Source organism: Anas acuta, chromosome 20, assembly GCF_963932015.1.
Source record: "Anas acuta chromosome 20, bAnaAcu1.1, whole genome shotgun sequence".
NCBI classification, from domain to species: Eukaryota; Metazoa; Chordata; class Aves; order Anseriformes; family Anatidae; genus Anas; species Anas acuta.
Window position 1 is genome coordinate 11905865 of NC_088998.1, and position 20220 is coordinate 11926084.

General features: G+C 37.0%; 1 protein-coding gene across 6 annotated transcripts in view; it reads left to right on the forward strand.

The window, feature by feature from the left end:
- Positions 1 to 20220, forward strand: part of RALGPS1 (Ral GEF with PH domain and SH3 binding motif 1) — a 118945-nt gene that overhangs the window by 97569 nt on the left and 1156 nt on the right. For 2 of the 6 annotated variants that reach the window (XM_068657095.1, XM_068657096.1), the window contains 8 exons: positions 600 to 751; positions 2009 to 2060; positions 2346 to 2426; positions 6034 to 6139; positions 7266 to 7358; positions 7533 to 7638; positions 8732 to 8823; positions 9411 to 13804. In XM_068657095.1, the coding sequence (XP_068513196.1) occupies positions 600 to 751; positions 2009 to 2060; positions 2346 to 2426; positions 6034 to 6139; positions 7266 to 7358; positions 7533 to 7638; positions 8732 to 8823; positions 9411 to 9440 (712 nt within the window). In that variant the 3' untranslated portion in view covers positions 9441 to 13804. Of the gene's footprint in view, positions 1 to 599; positions 752 to 2008; positions 2061 to 2345; positions 2427 to 6033; positions 6140 to 7265; positions 7359 to 7532; positions 7639 to 8731; positions 8824 to 9410; positions 13805 to 19666; positions 19737 to 20220 lie in introns of those variants that run through there. The other 4 variants (XM_068657094.1, XM_068657093.1, XR_011089193.1 and 1 more) reach the window with 4 other exon arrangements.

Here is a 20220-nt window from a genome sequence, read left to right on the forward strand (position 1 = left end):
TTTATTTATTAACATCTCGACTAATAAATCTAAGGAAACATACTGGCTTCTTGGCACTCATTATCATTCAGGAAAGTTGTGACCTTTTGGACTGTTCTATAGGTTAGAAACATTTTTCTCTGTACCGCTTACCAGCTAAGTAAGAGCTCCCCAGTTAAGGGTAGCATATACCAAATTTCACATTTAATGGGTTAACAAAAAAGTAGTTTGCATAATTGATGTGTTAGTTCAGCTTAGTGTATGATCACTGAGAAGTGCCTTAGATGGAGCCTGCTTGTTTTTTCTACCTTTGCATCTACCTGTGATGTTCACATACTGTACAGAGAGGAATAAAAAACTTACATAGTTTCCCATTTGCAGAGAAGTAATCATTGTTACTTAAAAAGGCTGCTAAAATTTGAAACTCGTTCAGGTAGTCAAGGAGCATATATAGAAGCAGCGTGAAAACGAGCAGTACCATTTATCTGCTTGCTACTTAATAACCCATAGATATTTATGATCATTGTATGATAAGGCAAAGTCTAAGCAGAAAAATCAGACAGGGTTGTTATCAGATGGCATAAGAAGATTCTTGCATTTTCCTCTCTATATTTTTCCAGCATGATGTGTCAATTCAGCATAGTGGAGAGCAAAAGTGCCACCTTCCCGACGGAGAAGCCACGCCACCTTCTGGATGACAGTGTCCTGGAGTCGCACAGCCCAGCCCGCAGCCACGCACTGAACTCAGTTTTCACCAATGGCATTTCAATAGGTAGAGTCTGGGGGGGAATTGATATACCTGTTTTTGGGTCCCAGTTCTCTGGAAACTCTGAGAGATCCCCAAAAGCAGGAAATCATGAAGGTTATTAGCTCCTGGGCAAAAATTGATCCCTTTTATAGGAGAAATTAAATTAGAGCTACTGCTCAGATATTTAGTCAACTTTATCTCAACTTTCCAGAATTACCTAGTGATGGTTTTGATAAAAGTGGCATGAAGGAGCACTTTCTTCCTATATGTTCTGTACATAACACGGAGTGTTTGTTAGTCTTCACAGGTTAAAAAAAAAAAAAAAAAAGTGCTACTGCCAAGACAGTATATATTCACAAAGAATGTATTTCTTTTACAAAGAAAACTAGTTTTAACGATGTATTTTAGAAGGTGAGAGAATAATTTAGCTGCGCTCACTGAGACATGAAAGAAGCTTAAAATAAACTTGTGAAAAAGGTTGATGGCAATAACATTATGGTATTATAATTAACTAACTATAATAATAAAAACGTCAATAATCTGTATTCTAAGCAAAAGAAGGCAACCTTTTATGTGACTTAGGCTATTTCTAGAATAAGAAATAGACTGCAAAGGCTAGCAGAATACTTAATCAAGGAGAGCTTGACACTAAGATGATCTTTGAACTTCTGAAAATACAGCAACAGTTCACTTCAGTGTTATACTGAGCATTAGAGCATCACTCTTGGACATATTAAAACTGAGTTAAATAGTTATGCAAGGGAAGGAGGGACAAATTGGTCATAGGCTTCAAAGAGAAAAAGGGATTATCATTGTGAATTCCATCACATTGATTTGTTATGGCTCCTAACAGCAGCTGGCATACCGTCTGTTACAGGTGTGCTTGCTTGTTGAAAACAAATAATGCTATCTTGTCTAATAACTTTGAATTACAGATGTTGAGGTAGAAATACTGCTTTACAAAGTGATTGTATTTTGTGTTCTTGAAGTATTCAGCTTTTTAAGGAAAGGCAACATAATTAAAAGAAAAGTAACATGCAGATATCTGGTATTTAAGCACAGCAGCAACGATGACTTCATTCATCAGTGAGAAATTATAAATAGGCTGATGTAAGCCTCTTCCAATTTTAGATGTTACCATGGTCTCTAAAGACCAACTTGGAAACATGATTTCAATGAGCAATTTCCATGATGGTATATAAAAATTATTCTGGTGAGCCACATACAACAGCTTTTTACTGGTGGTTTTCTTACTCCTTCTCTGTACTCCTCTTTTTCTAGATAGCAGTGAAAGCTCAGAATTTAGTGAGGAGCTGTCATCAGGGCTTGAAAGGTGAGTTAGTTTTTGTTTACAGTCACTGAGCACTATACAGATTTAGGTGATAAATTCCTGAATGATCCCTAGCATAGATAAGCACTAAATAGTGATTTTTATCAAATTATTGATCAGCTAATAAAAAATTGAAGACATTTTTGACGTAAAGTACTGTCAGGTTGTTGTGTTTTTCTTCCCACGGACCTGAAAAAATTGGGAAATACCTCTTTTATGTTTACCAAACCCTAATTGTTGAAGTCTCAGACTAGACTTTAATTATCAGATATTTACATTCACAAACAGGGGTCGTTTGTACGCCACACTTGGGCCTAACTGGAGGGTACCAATCCGGAATTCTCCCAGGAGTCGAAGCTGTGTCTACAGGTACAGTTCAGGCCTACTTTGCTCAGTGTATGGTGCTAAACTTTCATTTGGGTCTGTGCTCTTTCCTAGATCAAAAAGGTATTTTGTGTCTTAAAGTATTCTTGTGTGACTGTATCAGCTTATGTGACTTTTTCTGTCCCACTTGTAAACATTCCTGTTACTATAGGCCTGTCAGTTTGACCTCAGTGCCAGGGAAGCTCACAGAGCAGATTGTCTTGAGTGTCATCACGCGGCACTTACAGGGCAGGTTACAAAACCAGGTGATCAGGCCCAGTCAGCATGGGTTTATGAAAGGCAAGTCCTGCTTGACGAACCTGATCTCCTTCTATGACAAAGTGACGCGCTTGGTAGATGAGGGAAAGGCTGTGGATGTGGTCTACCTTGACTTCAGTAAGGCTTTTGACACCCATTTTCCCACAGCATTCTCCTCAAGAAACTGGCTGCTCGTGGCTTGGACTGGCATGTGCTTCATTGGGTTAAAAACTGGCTGGATAGCCGGGCCCAAAGAGTTGTAGTGAATTGAGTCAAATCCAGTTGGAGGCCAGTCACTAGTGGCATTCCCCAGGGCTCGGTACTGGGGCCAGTCCTCTTTAATATCCGTATTGATGATCTGGATGAGGGGATCAAGTGCACCCTCAGTAAGTTCGCAGATGACACTAAGCTAGGTGCGTGTGTCGATCTGCTCAAGGGTAGGAAGACTCTGCAGGAGGATCTGGATAGGCTGGACCGATGAGCTGAGGTCAACTGTATGAAGTTCAACAAGGCCAAGTATCGGGGTCCTGCACCTGGGGTGCAATAACCCCAAGCAGAGCTACAGGCTGGGAGATGAGTGGTTGGAAAGCTGCCTGGTGGAGAAGGACCTGGGGAGTATTGGTTGATAGTCAGCTGAATATGAGCCAGCAGTATGCTCAGGTGGCCAAGAAGGCCAACAGCATCCTGGCTTGTATAAGAAGCAGTGTGACCAGCAGGTCTAGGAAAGTGATTGTCCCACTGTACTCAGCTCTGCTGAGGCCGCACCTCGAGTACTGTGTTCAGTTTTGGGCCCCTTGCTACAAGAAAGACATGGAGGTGCTTGAGCGAGTCCAGAGAAGGGCGAAAAAGCTGGTGAGGGGTCTGGAGAACAAGTCAAGGAGCAGCTAAGCCTGGAGAAAAGGAGGCTCGGGGGCAACCTTATTGCTCTCTACAGGTACCTTAAAGGAGGCTGTAGTGAGGTGGGGGTTGTTCTATTCTCCCATGTGCCTGGTGACAGGACGAAGGGGAACAGGCTAAAGTTGCGCCAGGGGTGTTTTATGTTGGATATTAAGAAGAACTTTACTGAGAGGGTTGTTAGGCATTGGAATGGGCTGCCCAGGGAAGTGGTGGAGTCACCATCCCTGGAGGTCTTTAAAAGACATTTAGATGTTGAACTTAGCAATATGGTTTAGTGGAGGACTTGTTAGTGTTAGGTCAGAGGTTGGACTCGATGATCTTGAGGTCTCTTCCAACCTAGACAATTCTGTGATTCTGTCAGTTTTATGACATTACAAAAGCAGGTTTGTCATGAAGGCTATATTAGCATTTAGATTGACTTGTTTTTAATAAAATTATTTGTGATGAATAATGAGGTTAGAAGGATGCCTTCTCTACCCTTACTCAAAATTTCCTTCTTGACTTGTAGGACAGCTACCCATAACATCCATTTGTGTCAGAGAACGTTAGTAGGATGTGTTGGTTTTGTGCAGTATAGAGGTGTGACCTTGGACCCAGAGTAGGCGGGGGAACAACTGCAATGCATATGTAGCAGGTACTCACAATGCTGCTAGTCACTAAGCCATGGACTTTTCAGAAACAGGTAATCCATTTACAACCCAAAGAGATGTGATGTGGAAAATAGTGTGTAGTTAGTCATAAAATAATTTAAAAAAATAAAATAAAATGATTGCATTCATACCTGTTGGAACTTGATAAATTCTATGATAGTTGGAAGTGAAGAAGTATATATAAGCAGTAAAGAAAATAGGGCCCAGGTACAGTATTCTGCAAATACTGAGACATGGTTTGAGTTAAAATCCAGTCAGTTTTTATTTTGTCTATATTATTTTACTATGGCTTTTGTAGAAACGTTGATATAATACATAAATGTAAGTACAGCCATTTTACCTGAGCTAGTAACATCTGACAGCAGCACAAGTCAGAAGTTGTACAGGATTGTAAATACATGTATATACATTATAAATAAATAAAGGAGTAACATTTAAACAATATTTCAGTTACACCTGCTTCTGAAAAATACCCCCTTATGCACCTCTGTATAACAATACTGGGAAGAATACACATAGCACAGACAGGGCAGTTCCATTTGATCAAAGTAGTTGTACCTGCCAGTTTGAAGTGCTGGTCTTGTATAGGTAGGTGCTGCTGTGTATATCACATTCAGTAGCCTGTGTTTTTATGGTACCATCTGACTTGTTCATATACAGAATGATGTTTCTTTTGCAACTGACTGTGAGATTGTGTGCATGTCCTTTTCCTTGTATTCATTATCAGACATGATTTAGTTGTCTCTGATAAACTTCATTGGAACTTATATTTACAAAATAACAGGATTGGGATTACATGACAATGAAGAGAGGTTAGCACCAGATAATTCTAGTAGATCTTCACTCACTAATCAATCTTTGGTTGTTATTAGCAACTGTTTATATTTCTAACTTAGCCTGTACTTGGGTTCTTTCAGTTGCAGCACTTTTTATTGTAGCATGTGGGAAGCTCTATCAGGAAGCCTCTGTCAAGGCTATATGGACTCTTTACCAGGGATTTGACTCTTTATTTGGGAGTGTAGTGATAGGACAAGCTTTAAACTTAAAGACGGTGGATTAGATATAAGGAAGAAACTCTCTGCTATGAGGGTGATGAGGCAATGAAACAGGTTGCCTAGAAAACTTAGGGATGTCCCATCCTTGGAAGTGTTTAAGGCTAGGTGGGATGGGGCTTTGAGCAACCTAGTATAGTGGTAGGTGTCCCTGCCAGTGGCAGGTGGATTGGAACTAGATGGTCTTTAAGGTTCCTTGCAACCCAAACCATTCCATGATTCTATGTTTGTACAGGGTATGAAAATAATATTTTAATCACTGTACATTAACAATTTGTTACTGTTACTTAGTTACCTCAACTTTTTTTCCAATTAGCCAAGGTAACGTCATATATTTGTTTTTGATAGCTAAAGCTTCTTTTAAGGTAAAATTATATCTGTGGGAGCTCTTATTGCTGAAATTTTAAGCTATTAATTTTCAGAAATCCAGATAATTTAATTTACCAGAATAAAAACTGAAACTTGCTGAATTTCCCTTTGGCTTCAGGCCTTAGTATTTATTTTGCTTTATTTTTGTTTTATTTTTTATGTCTAAGCCCTGAGAATAGAATCTTTTGTTAACCTCCGATTTTTAAAGATTCTGCTTCCCTTTAGATGTCTAGGTCTGGAAAATACATATTTATAGGGTCAAATGTCTAGTGATAAAGTATATTCAAGGCAATACAGGAAAAGTATTAGAGTTAATATTTAGAATTATATTATTTACCTCTTGTCCTTCTTTAGCTCAAAACATATGGTAATGTTACGTCTCTCTAGCCCAACAGGGGCCGGCAGCTACACGTTAGGTAGTTCTACAGGAGTCATTTCCATGGAAGGGCCATTAAGGAGAAAAACACTGCTCAAAGAAGGCAAGAAACCTACTGTAAGTGATTCCGTTCTCCCTGTGATTCTAATTCAGTTGTGATTGTTTTAATTTCTAGGATTACATTCAACTTGCAGACTGATAGTACACAAAATAACATTCCTTGTTATTACCAACTGTAAAATCATGTGGAAAGTTTTAACTAGGATATAACAAGGTTGTAATTCTCGCATGTCATTTGATTTACAGCAGCTTTGTTTCTCCCTTCATTTGCACAAAATGTCTCTTGTGGCAGCAAAGCAAGTCCCAGACAACATTCTAAATCAGCATGCATTTCTGTGGGGGCAGAAATATAGTATCATGGTGAAATGGGAAGGCTGCTAAGGGTGGATGCCCTTAGCATCCACCCTTAGCATCAAAGTCATGGTCATTCATACTTACCCTAAATTCACAGGTCTCCAATGGTTCTGGTCTTATGCACTTGATAATTTTTTGTTTTCCTTAGAGTTAATTGAAAGTTTGTATGTGGAACCCTACTGTTCAATACCGAAAGATTTGAAGCATTGCAGAAATGTCATCTCAATAAATGTTACTGATCAAATGAAGATGTCTAAGTTTTGTCCAGTAGAAGGCAGCATGCTACTTTGAGAGAACTTCTTTAAAGAACTGCTTTACTGAGAGGGTTGTTAGGCATTGGAATGGGCTGCCCAGGGAAGTGGTGGAGTCACCATCCCTGGAGGTCTTTAAAAGATATTTAGATGTTGAACTTAGCAATATGGTTTAGTGGAGGACTTGTTAGTGTTAGGTCAGAGGTTGGACTCGATGGTCTTGAGGTCTCTTCCAACCTAGACAATTATGTGATTCTGTGATTTGCTGTGAAGCAATCAGTCCCGATACTTTTAGGAGATACCCGAGTAAGATAAGGCAGGGGTGTTGTAATTAGATGATCTTTAAGGTCCCTTCCAATCCAAACCATTCTGTGATTTTATGAAGATGGATTGCATTCACAGCCAGACACCTAAATTTAGGTATTTGGTTTGATTTACACCAGAAGACACTCTTTATCTAACTTTCCATTCCTGGCTTCTAAACTTACCTTTAGTAGCACTTGGACTTGCTATTAAATATATTTTTTAAATGTCTGAGATATGCTAAGTTTCTGTTATTGTTTTCCTTTCTGATTCAGCTCTCTTCATGGACTAGATATTGGGTTATGCTTTCAGGATCAACTCTTCTGTACTTTGGAGCAAAATCTTTACGAGGCACTGAAAGAAAACATGTAAGCTTTAAATTTGTTCTAAAAGCAAAAATTGCATATTCATAAGCAGATCTGAAATGGTATTCGAAGAGTATTTGCTTTTCTAGGGTAAGCAATATGTCTGCACAACTTTTGCAATGAGAAATTAATCCCTCGTACAGACTCAGCTCTGACTTATTTGTCTGTCTCTTCCAGTATAAATCTACACCTGGTAAAAAGGTTTCCATTGTGGGCTGGATGGTTGCACTGCCTGATGACCCTGAACATCCTGATATTTTCCAGCTAAATAACCCTGATAAAGGTAGATATTGCAGGGTGGGCATTCTCTGCATTATATTCCTATGATGGGGAGTAATAGCTGTTGCTGAGTTTGTAGATGACAATACTTACAGTGACACTCACTTAAAAGAATGACGAGAGATTTTCAGGGAAGGATACAAATGAAGTTGATCATACTTCTATAATGCCCTGAGGTACTTCTGTGGTGTCTGCAGAGGTACTGCTGCACAGACAGTTACTGTAAGTTTTGCAAAAATTGCCAGACCGGTGTTAGATTTTGGTAAGTATATGTACCTGCATACCCTAATCCCTGAGTTCTGAATAGCTTTCTTTAAATTCACCTATATCAAATCTTGACTTACAGAAAGGAAAGCTAAAATATTATGAAAGTTCTCCAAACATCAAACCATTTACCAAAAAAAAAAAAAAAAAAAAAAAGACAATTTTTAATAATTATTTTTGAAGGGCTGTAATTCTTCCACTTTGATCCAACTTTAAACAAAGTTCAGAAAGACTCTGGGATTATTTTGTACTTTTGAGTGGTTGCATTAAGATTTCTGAGGCTTCCTTCAGTTCTCATGTGGTCAGTTTCTGTACTGGACATGGATTCACATCTTTGATAAGTGCATCTCTTGGTTGTTGAATAAAATGCATAATGTGTTTGATAGCAAAAAATAAAAATAACAATTACAAAAAAACTAATCGTGGAGGAAATGTGCCGTAGGACACTGAAGGAAACTAAGTTTCCAAATATCAGAAACATTCTTACAAGTTTGGCAGTAACTGCAAAAGTCGTAATGAAAAGAAAGCCAGGAGTAAATTAGATCACCACACTGTTCTATCCAGACCTTTCTGTAGCTGTAATTTTGCCTCTCTCCCTACACACTCTCCTTAGCTTTGCAGAGCACTTGTGTTCTCATGCTGCCTTCACCCAAGGATTGTTGGATAACATGCCTCACATGGGCTCTATTGTATGAGCACTGTGCTGTGTTAATTTTGTACTTCAAATGCTCATTAACAGTTTACTTAACAAATTCATTGTCTGCACAGGATTTAGAATTCACTGAAGCAGTATGTCTGCAAGTTTAGAGCCCTCTATTCTCTTATTTTTATAGGCAATGTTTACAAATTCCAGACTGGTTCAAGGTTTCATGCAATATTATGGCATAAGCATTTGGATGATGCATGCAAAAGCAACAAACCTCAGGTAAGGCTGTGAAACTATTTCTACCCACTTTTTCCTATTTTTCAGAAAATCCTTACTACCTCTTTTAAATGTGTGCACACAGTCCTCTGGGGACAGACATAACTCCTTATTTTGTACATTCTTCCAATTTTTCAATAGGAGGAATGAAAGCTTTTTAGAACTGTAGAATTTCCACACCAAATCAGGATTTGTCACGGTTTACCTGTAGGTTAGGTGACCCTAACAGTGTTATATTAATAGGATGATGATGCATATAGGAGATATACACATACATACACACACGTATAGGATATATAACAAGATGCAGCTCAAGAATCCTTTTTACATGCACAGCCTCCCAACTCTCCACCCCCCCCCCCCAATGACTTCTTAGGATACTTTGTCTGGATTTGGTCCACAAGTAGAAAAATCATTTGAGTCTTTATCTTTCCTTTCAGTTACAGGGTTAGCCCTCTTTTGGGCATTTGTGACTGATGATACTTTTTGCATTAGATAATAAATTATCAGTACACTGTATTTTGCTGCTTCCCAATGCTGTAATATGCTCAGGAGCAATACACTGTTGAATAATTTACGTTTTCTTCCAGGTACCTGCTAATCTAATGTCATTTGAGTAATTTGCTCTCTTACCTGCTGTGACTTCAAGTGCCAAACTGAAGAAACAGGTTATTGTTCTCTAAGGAGGAAGAGGAGAAAAGAATGATTTCCCTGATGTGAGCCAGCCACAGCTGTTTCAGCACTTTCCTATGTAACTTGAAAGTGATTCTGAAACATCTTTTAAAAGCAGAAAATGAATGTTGTCCTTAGGACCAGACATAGTCTCATGCACTGAGTGAAAGAAAAGTTAGATGGACAGAAAATTAATCCTGACTCCTGCAGGATTCTAGAGCACTCAACTTTTTGTGGTCACAGACTGTCCCTGAACTGATGTTTGACCACAAACTGAGCATCACATCTTCGGCCTATCCTTTTTTTAAACGGTTATTTTTATTGTTAAGCTGCTTTGTGTGACTGAAGAACATTTGGCCCATGTTGGGTTTCAATTCTTTCTAATGCACAGAATGATTGACAGTGTTAACTTGCTGCAGAGTGTCAATTAGAATAGAAAATTGTGGAACAACGTTTTTATAACCTAAGTGCACTGAGTTGCTTGGCAATGTGGCTGCCTCAGATTTTGTATCAAATCTCTGGACAATTCTGCTGTTCACATTTGAGCTATTTGGAAAAAAGGTATTTTGGCACAGGGCATTTTCTTTTCATTCCGTTATGACAATCAGAAATGCCATGACTATGTATTTAAGGTGTATGTTTTTAAATTTATGTTGTGTTAAAGGTCGTCTTTCATTCTCTTACTAGTGGTATGGCTGCTTACTTTTTTTTTTTTTTTTTGAATCTGGATGCTGTTCATCGTAAATTCCTTGATACGTGGAAGGAAGTGATCAGGTCCTATGATTCATGTGACCCTGGCTCCTCAGAATGATTCCATATCATTATTTTCTGTTCTGTCTTTCTGTTGATGACCCAGCCCCATTCAATTCCTGTATATGATGCACCTTAATGGCATATAGTCATGGTACTGTTAAATCATGATGTCAACGAAAGCTAGGCAACACTGTCTGATAATGGAAAGGGTACAAAGAAACCTCCGTGCCAGTGTCCACACAAAAATAAATAAATAAATAAATACAGAGAGCCTTATTTTTAACTGAGTCTTATTCTGTAAAGGAACTCTTCAAACCCTTCTTACTTCCATAGCTATATCCCTGCTGTGCCCTAGCACACCTGTGGTCAGAGTTGTTAGAATTTTATTCCCCTGATAAGTTCAGTGCTTTTTCAATTTGAAACTCTCTTGCTATAAGGCATCACTCCTTAATCACAGAAAGACGAAAATCTCTTTTTAATTTCCTAAGATTGCATGGCTCTAACAGCAGCAACAACAATCTGTACTGTTAAAGGTAGGTTGACTGTAATTTTTATGTTATTTTAATTGTCCATATTACAGTCCTGAGAATTAAGCCTAATTCATACCAGCTTTTCAAGAAAACCATTTCCTAACAACTCCTGCATTTAGGTCCTGGGACGTGAAAATTTATGTAAAGTTGACAGAGACTCTTCAATAGATTAAGAGTTTTGTGAAGAGTAGTATTGCAAAATATATTTATATTTTTTTTCACTTTGTATGTTAAATTAAGACAACAATGAACCAAGAAAAACACAAGCAAAGTCAAGAGCATCCAGTGCTATTAGAGACAGTGTAAAAGCTTTTGAATGCTAAAAACCTGTCATCAGTAAATTAATTCAGACTGTTAGAATATATCATCTGAATTATTCTCCACCTGTGGACTTGTGTAATTAGTTACCAATGAGATTATTCATGAGAATACAGGTGTTACATGGACTGCCATCTTAATGAGTATGCTACCTATAGCCACGTGTATCATGTATTATTAGAATTCATAGGGTTTGAATGATGTCCAGTTTCTTCAGTATTTTAGGTTACACTTCCACCCTTAAAGCTAAAGATGGAGTCTTATTTCTCAGTACATACTACGTGCAGATACATGTATTGCCAAAATACTATCCACTATACAGTAGCTATGTTTTAGGTGGGCCAACAAATAAATACCTAGGAAGATAAGGTGTTACATACAGGAATTAAATCTGTCGTGGTTTAACCCAGCCAGCAGCTAAACACCACACAGCCATTCGCTCACCCTCCCCTCTCCCTCTCTGGGATGGGGGAGAGAAATGGGAAAGTAAAGCCTGTGAGTTGAGATAAAGACAGTTTATTAAGACAGGAAAATAATAATAACAATAATAATAATAACAATAATGATGATAATAGTACTACTAATAATAATTTTGTACAAAACAAGTGATGCACAGTGCAATTGCTCACCACCCTAGCTCACCATGCCCAGCCTAACCCCGAGCAGTCCGGCCCTCCTCCCCCGGCTAGCCACCCCTATATATTGTTTAGCATGACGTCAGATGGTATGGAATACCCCTTTGGCTAGTTTGGGTCACCTGTCCTGGGTCTGTCCCCTCCCAGCTCTTACTGCACCCCCAGCCTGCCCGTTGGCAGGACAGAGCAAGAAGCTGAAATGTCCTTGGCTTAGTGTAAGCACTGCTCTGCAACAATTAAAACATCGGTGTGTTATCAGCACTCTTCTCATCCTAAACCAAAACATAGCATTCTACCAACTACTAGGAAGAAAATTAACTGTTCTAATTGAAAACAGGACAAATCTTAACTGCAAGCATCAAGAATGGTGATCAGTGATGGCACACTAACCAAAGAACAACCGTGCATGTAAAAAAGTGATTTTGGGGTGGGTGGTTGTGTGTGGTTTTGTTTGTGTGTGTGGTGTTTTGTTTTGTTGTTGTTGTTTTTTACTTCATTAGTAGCCCTTTCCCCTTAAAAGGGAATAAACTGATCTGTCTTAAATGTAAGCTAAATTTAAAATGGAATGCTCATTGGCATAATGTGCATATATATTAGAACACCAATAACATATTTTCCAGCATATTGTAATTGATATAAACTAATGGATGTCATGACAAATTTCAGTTATGTCTAACAAGCTTCACGTGGAAAGAAGAATGATATGCCTGTACACACTCAGAACTTAATAGCTTTTAGAATTTAAGGGTATTTAAAGCATATTTGTTACTGTATTTGCAAGGGGCATATTTTTATTTTCTTCAAAGATACACTTTTACTCAAAATTATGAAATTATGAGCCATAGAGCTTGTTGGAGTAGTTACAAAAGGGTCTATTTTCACTTATTTTAAAAAAGATTTCCAACTAAAAAGGAAACATCTTTACCAGAAAAGATCCAAAATAATGTAGCATGAATGAATTAAAACATTTATGAATGATTCTTACATCTAGTCATTTGTCACTGGAATATGTATTTGCAGAGAAATAAAACTTTTCAAATAATCCTACTGAGAACCTTGGAATTTGGAAATGTGTCAGAAGAACTTGAAATCATTCACATTGTTATAAAAACATAAATATATATGTATATATAAGGTAGATGAAAGTAGCAGATAATAGACTTACACAATAGTCAGGTAAAGTCTTTTCAGTATAGCAAAATTGTGAAATTACTGTACAATATAAAAAAAGATTCAGAATGATGGAGCAGTTTAAGAATATTATTAAAAATAGCTTGAACCAATTTTAAATTAATTTATAAATATTAAACAGTTTGTGGCTACTGGTTTGGGATTTTTTGCTGTCATCTGACAGCATTTGCTGTCCTCAGGTACTTTTAATGTGAATTGAAAGCTGCTATTGACATACAACACATTGCAAACAGGTACTGGTTAATACACCATTTTCAAAAAAAAAAAAGTCATAAACCATGCAAGTTTCATCTATCAAAGGGAATAACTGCAATAGTTGTGTAGGAGCAAACATTACCTTAGAATGACTCCAGAATTGTGAAGGTATACAATGTATTCAGGCAATATTAACTACTTAATCTACGATTTTAATGTTACTCAGTGCCAAAATGCATGTTTTTCCAAATAGCACTACAATGAGGCAAAGATAGTCCTTTTCAAATTGCAATTTACTTGTCATATTATAATCTAAACCAATTTCAACACTGGTTTGTTTTGTGTGAAAACTGTTGCACTATTTTTGGCCGTATTTTTCAGCAGTCCACTGCATGCCATTTGTGTAAGGATTCTTTCTCTAATTCTTGTGAAGTGTCTCACCTGTAATAACCACTAAACCCTAGCATTGGAATCTAGGTTTTTGGCAAAGTATTTTGTTACCTCAGTCTTGTATCAATTTGCTGTATTTTTCAGCTTGTTACATTGATAATGATTGTTTCATTAATTAAATACTTCAAGGTTAAAAAAAAAAAAAAAGTTTGTTTACTTTGACAGCAATTACATTTGGTTGTAAGTTTAAAAATGTGTGAAGTATGTATGCTGTTAACAATAAAATATTTTAAAAAGGAATAGTAGAGGTACAGAATGAATTTTTCAGCTCAAACACAGCCAACATTTTATTTGTGAATGAATGGTAATACAATCGAACAGATTTTATAGTGCCCACCATGCAGCCATTTGATAGCTTAAATACCACAGAATCATAGTTTCTAACAGAAAATTGAAAATTCCTCCAGATTTTCAGTTCTGGGTTTGGAAAGTCCAAAGTAGAGACATTTATCGTAGTGTTTTCCAAATGAAAGTATTTAATCACAGCCAAACACGCATATTGACTTGGACAGCAAAGTAGATTTATTTGCACTTATCATTAAACATTATTTAGACACCTGGGTTCCCATTTCCTGTCTGCTGAAATCAATAGGATGTTATATTTCATCCAGTAATAAAACTATCTGCCCTTCATTACACAGTATATCAGTTTTGACATTTGTAATAATACCTTCTGGTTTGAGATCTGAAATATTCTTTCTTATTTCAGTGATGAAATCAGGGTTCACTCAGAACCTTGAAACACCGAGCACTGATAGGGAAATCATAATAATCAAGTATTCAGTAGAAAATTCTCTTGGAGAAGACCAACATGGAAGTGTTGGCTAGGGTCTGTCCTTTTCTGATAATTTCTTGTGTTATAAGCACCATTGGAAGCAGGCTTCATATTGTGACTGGTAAGTAGGGTGTTTTAGCTGTAGAATAGTAATTTTATAAGAAATTACCTGAGAGATGAGACATTACCTAATGTGAATGTAAGAGCAAAGCAAGATAGCAAAATAAATAAATAAATAATAGCTGCTTTCAGGGCTGAAAATGAAAGCACATATTCTTTTCCTGAAATTGACTCATTTTCCTGTTTTCCCCCAGAAACAGGAAGACTTGTTCAAGACTTTAGTACTTTGTAGTCTTGGAAATCACTTGGATCTGTACAGTTTTCCTCCAGGGCTATATCCAATGTTTGATTATAAATATTTTATAAATTAAGCATCAGTGAATCTCTTACATCTACCAAATGGTTCTTTTCACTGATAGCATTAATAGAAATGGAAGAAGGAAATTTGAATTCTTTTCCCAGTGGGCAAAAGGATAGAAATTACACTAAAAAAAACACATTAGGAAGGAAGAACAATTATACTCATTATACTCCAGAATGTCATTGTATTATACAGAGGCAAATTTCATGGAGAGAGAGAACTACTTTCTACATTGCAGTATTTCACTGTAATGCAACATGTTTCTGTCATAGTACACCTAAGGATGAGTACTGAAGAGCTCATTAAATGTTTGTTATGTCCAAGCTTCTTGTTTTGTAGTCTGAGATGAAAAAAGAAAAAAGTTGATTGTTCCTACTTCAGATGTCAGGCATCAGCGGGTGGTATGCAAGTGAGGTATTGAGGTCACTGGTAAATTATGTTCTTTTTTTTTTTCTGAACTCATAAAGATTGTTGTGGTATTTCTATAGTTGTGATCTATTAATAGCAACATTTATTTATCACATCCTGAAAATACGCCAGACCTTTCCTTAGGGTGCAAAGAGAAAAGAAAGTTAGTCAAAGTTTGTGTCTCTGTAGACCTCAGATGTGAAAGCAAGTCAGATAAGCATATTGGAAAGGATGAAAACTCCCATTTTATGTCAGCTCAGCACAGTTGTTCATGAGGAAAGTGCAGATAGTAATGAATTGGAGGAAGTAGCCTTTATACTTCTGGACTTTGTAGACTTGCTCTTACTGCCAGAAATCAGCTTTTCAGCTTTAAGGAAGAGTAGATCTAGTTCCAAGTGATTATTTGGTTTATGTGATCCATGGTTTGGGTTTGAAAGTGTGCAGTAGCTGGAAAATCAGAAAACAAATTCATTCATTCTGGCATCTGTACAGAGAAAAGTCTATGCAATTTTGCAGAATAAAAAAGTAGACAAACAGATAATTGATTTTACATGATTTTTTAATTGATACCACTACCTTAATAAAGTAAATATAACTTTTGAATATATGAGAACACTTTAGACCTCTAGAAACACTGGCAATTATTTGTAGCCAAATGGTTAACATTTCCTGAAGTAATACAAAATATTGATGTGAACTTGTTTGACACAAAAGTATAAAATGGATGTATGCCTTGTCTGTTAGAGGGTGATGTCATTGTCTTTCAAAGGGCACAGAAGACTGAAAGTAGAAAGCAAGGGAAGAGGCAGCTTGCTATATAGAAATGAATGGCTGAAGATTCAAAAAGATTCTTTTTTCTTTTAGGTTGCAAAGTGTCCTTTGCTGCTTTCAAGTACTGCAATAAATTTAAGCCTAACCACTCCTGTCTGCATTGTTTAGTAGTGCAATTGTGCAATTACTTTATTTCAACAAATATGTATCATTTGGAGAATGGGAGGGAATACAGTTTTATTTCATAGACCATGTGACGATAAGACCTAGCATTTCCTGAGCAGTAAATGTGCTGATTTACCATTAGGGGAAGCATCTGTGGCTATGCAGTTCGTTAGACATCTTGGAGTTCAAGCTGCCTTTGTCTTGCTGCCTACTCTGTGCTTTGAGGAGGCAAAGAAAGAGGGAAAATCATTTAATGTCATAGCTAGCCAATGTCTGAACCAGCCCTTAATTTATTGCTATTCCATGGCAAGGGCACATTGGCTTCAATCAATTGTCTCACTTTGGAGAAGGACAACAGGATGCTGTGACATTGTAAAAGGTAGGAAGCAAAAAAAGGCTAGATGCTAAGGTGGAGTATGTATGACGCAGGGGAAACTCAGATGGTGGCTGATTAAGGCTCTCAGTTAAGCCTTAAGATCATTGTATAAAACTAGAAGCATTCTGATGGTGATTGAAACCAGCATGTTTATCTTGCATTTTTTTCACAGTTTGTAAGGTTGCTAAGATTCTGTCTCAGTGGTGAATTGGTTTAGGACAAATGTCTTCACTCTAATCCCTTAGCACTATGACGTACAGGCAGTCTAGATTAAGTTGTTTGCTAACTTTTTTTTTCTTTGCTAATTCTGTGTGTGAAATTTTGCTTCAGTATTTAGAGAAGATTGGGTCTGGGCTTCTGTGATTTTATTCTATTAAATGCTTGTGGGTTTTATTCCTGTTACTACTGCTGTTACTTAATTTTCTAATGGTGACTGGTTCCTTAGATAGTTTTGTTTCTGTTTAGTCTTTACAACATATAGAGGCTGGCGTTTGTACTTTTTTTTCTTTTTAAACTCATTTTGTTTCCTTATAGATCTGATAGTCATAAAAAATCATTTGCTTGTCTCTATTTCAATTACCATGCCATTCAATGAGTGAGATGCTGCATAGATTTAGCTTTATAATTGAACGAGGATTTTTTTTTACCCAAGATTCTGGTGCCAAAGTAAGGCAAAGTGGCAGTGCAATTCTTCACTTACGAAGTGTAGGGAACCTGTTATGTTTTCAGCTGGTGGTAACTATATGTGGAGTATCACTGAAATCCTGTTCTGGTTCTTTTCTTTATTCAAAGGAGAAAAAGAAAAATCCTGCAGATGTTGTTTGAATACGGACATAACAGTGTCTGAGTGAAAAGCAAGCTTAGTGTAGTCTGATAGCCTGTCTTCATTAATGACTGGTCTCAGCTGCCTTCTAAGAAGCACCAAGAAATCCCATACCTGCCATTAGGGGTTATTCAGATTGTAAGATAATTCTTTCCTGTCTTGTTATTTGGTAGGTACCCAACTGAAGTGTTGCAGTAAATTGAAGAGAATTTTTTGGTTGTTTGTCTTTTTTACATAAATTATTAATGCAAGTCTAATTCTTAATCTCAAAGGTATTTTGTGATCAAGAGTTCTGTAAGATTTTGTAATGGCCTCAGGAGTTGTAGGTAATGTATAGCAGTGTTCCAAGGTGGTTCAGATGTTGTATCAAAAAGCTATAGGGCAAAACTAAACCAGAAACAGGAAGGCAAGGCCAGAAAAGAGACAAGAATGTACTATGTAAGCAAAGTATTTGTGTGTATGTGCATATTTTCTGGTCAGGTTTCTTTGCTTTTCGTTTTAGCACACATATAGCCATTCGTATTTTAAAGTATGAGGAAATTATTGACACTGAGAAACAAGAATGTGGTCTGTTGCAAGCTTATACTGCACAGGTTACAATTCCAATATACATATACTGTGTCCTCACGCACTATAGGTTAGGGTTACTTTGCCATGTCTTGTATATTTGTGGTTTGTAGCAGGGCTTTAAACTGGTTGCATTTTTTTTTTTTAAAAGTCTCTAGCATGCTAAAGTCTCTAGGCCTGCTAAAGCAAAATTATATTTTATTCTGTGTATATTCTTTGAAAGGGAGAGGTGATGGGGGCACACAGACAGTGAACACAATTTATATGCAGTCTATGCCCAACTGCCAACATGTGCATGTGCTGTGAGGACATACGGGTCTGTCAGCCATGAGGAGATTGCCATGTGATGATAAAAACAATAAAAATCTGAATTTGCTGAATTTTGAACTGAGAAAAGGGAAAATGAGAGAATAAAGGGCCTGACGGTTTGTTTTTGTTGATGATATTTTTAGTTTTCTCCTACCTTTATTTTGTAAATCTCATTTATAAGCTAATTTCATTCCTATCCTTTAAGATAAATGGGCCGGTGATTCCTTTTTGTCTTTACATGAAAGTATCTCTGGTCCTTTAGTCTCCCTTGTTACCTGTCTCTGAACTTCATTGTTTATCTCTTACCTTTATTAAGTAGAATAAACAGAAGTGTTCAGTGAATTTTCTTTTTCCTTAGAAACACACGAAACTTGTCAGTGTATTTCAGGATGTTTTTAACATGTTCAAACATTCCTCTCTCTCTAGTTAATTAACAGTTAATGTAGCCACCAAGGGAAGCTGTGCCAGGGAAGGACACATCAGTGCCAGTCCAGTTCACAAGGGGATGGTTCCTTCTGCCATTTACACAAAGCCACAACTGATCAGATAGAGACACCTCTCTTGCTGACCCCCACTCTTCCGTCACTTTAGTAATGTACTGTCACCAGGATAGGGGCCAGGAGAAGAGACCCTATAGAATGGAGATTTTACTGAAGAAACTAGAAGACAAAGGTATATATAGGAGCGTGGAGTCACTTCTGTTTATGACGTGACCCCTGAAAAGGAGAAAAGGATTCTAGGTGCAAGCACAAGCCTGGAAAAATCCATGGTAACTTGGGCAAATTCATGCAGCACTGTTTTAGTACATTTTTATGAAAGTAAATGGGATGTCTTAAAGGCAAAAGACATTTTTTTCATATCGTTTTGTTTTCTAAGTAGCAAAAAAGCTGCAGATATCTAATTAAAATGAGCTTAGTGCAGATTTTCCTAGTTCTCATGCTAAAGTCAAGAGACCTGTTGAGATGTTAAGATTTCCAGTCAGGTGGCTACAGTGTTTGCCTGACCATTCTACAGAAGTGACTGTGTGCACACTGCAGCCCTTGGTGATCAAGTGCTTCACAACCTGAATTTACTCTAGAAGGAGAAAAAAAAAATAAAAATAAAAGACTATAATGCTTTTAGGGTGGAGCCCTTCCTTACATTAATCTACTAAAGTTTATAATTGATATTACAGCCAGCTGTAGTTTGAGTCACTCTAAACCTAAAAAAAGAAAAAGGGGGAGAGGGGTGGGAAAGGACCCTAAAATAACCCTTACGTAAAACTCTTACCTGAAAATTCAGTGACAGGAAAAAAAGATGGAAGGCAGGAAGGAAGGAAAAGAAAGTATTTCTTGGTCTGATTTGGAAAGTGTCTTTTTTGTATATGAGAAATTCACAGATTATGATGGTTTATCAGTAACATGTTTCTGAGCAGCAGGATAACTATATAACTTGATAACTATACAAGACCACTCCTATTCTAGTTTATATATCTGGTGTTTGTACAGGTTCTGGGAGCAGAAAGACAGCCTGCTAAGTATTGAGTAATGTGTACTGCAGCTACTCTACTATCTTCTCACTCAAAAACATTAAATAGGCAAGTCACATACTACTTTCATAACAATACCTGTAAGTATAGCAATAGCATTAAAATAATAATAATAATAAATATTACTCCCCCTTCCATCCAGATGACTTCTTTTGAAGTGATTAGTAACTGCAAATTCAGGGACTCCTTTTGGAAATATCTCCCATAACAACTCAATAAATAAGATTAATTATCTGTTTTAGAACTCAGGGAACTTTAACAACATACAAGTTTGAAAATGTTGGCCTAGATAGAAGCTCATCTGACAAAGTGTGTTGTTGAAGGGCATCGAAATTTCTAATATTGAACTGAACTCATTCAGTGTGTGGCAAAGGGAAATGAACATTAATTGTGTAATAATCAAACTTACTGATGGAGGTCTGGGGCTACCTTAGATCTTGTTGATGCTATCTTGTTTTACTTGAAAAAAAATGTGTATAAAGATATATTACTTGTTAATATTAGTGGTTCATG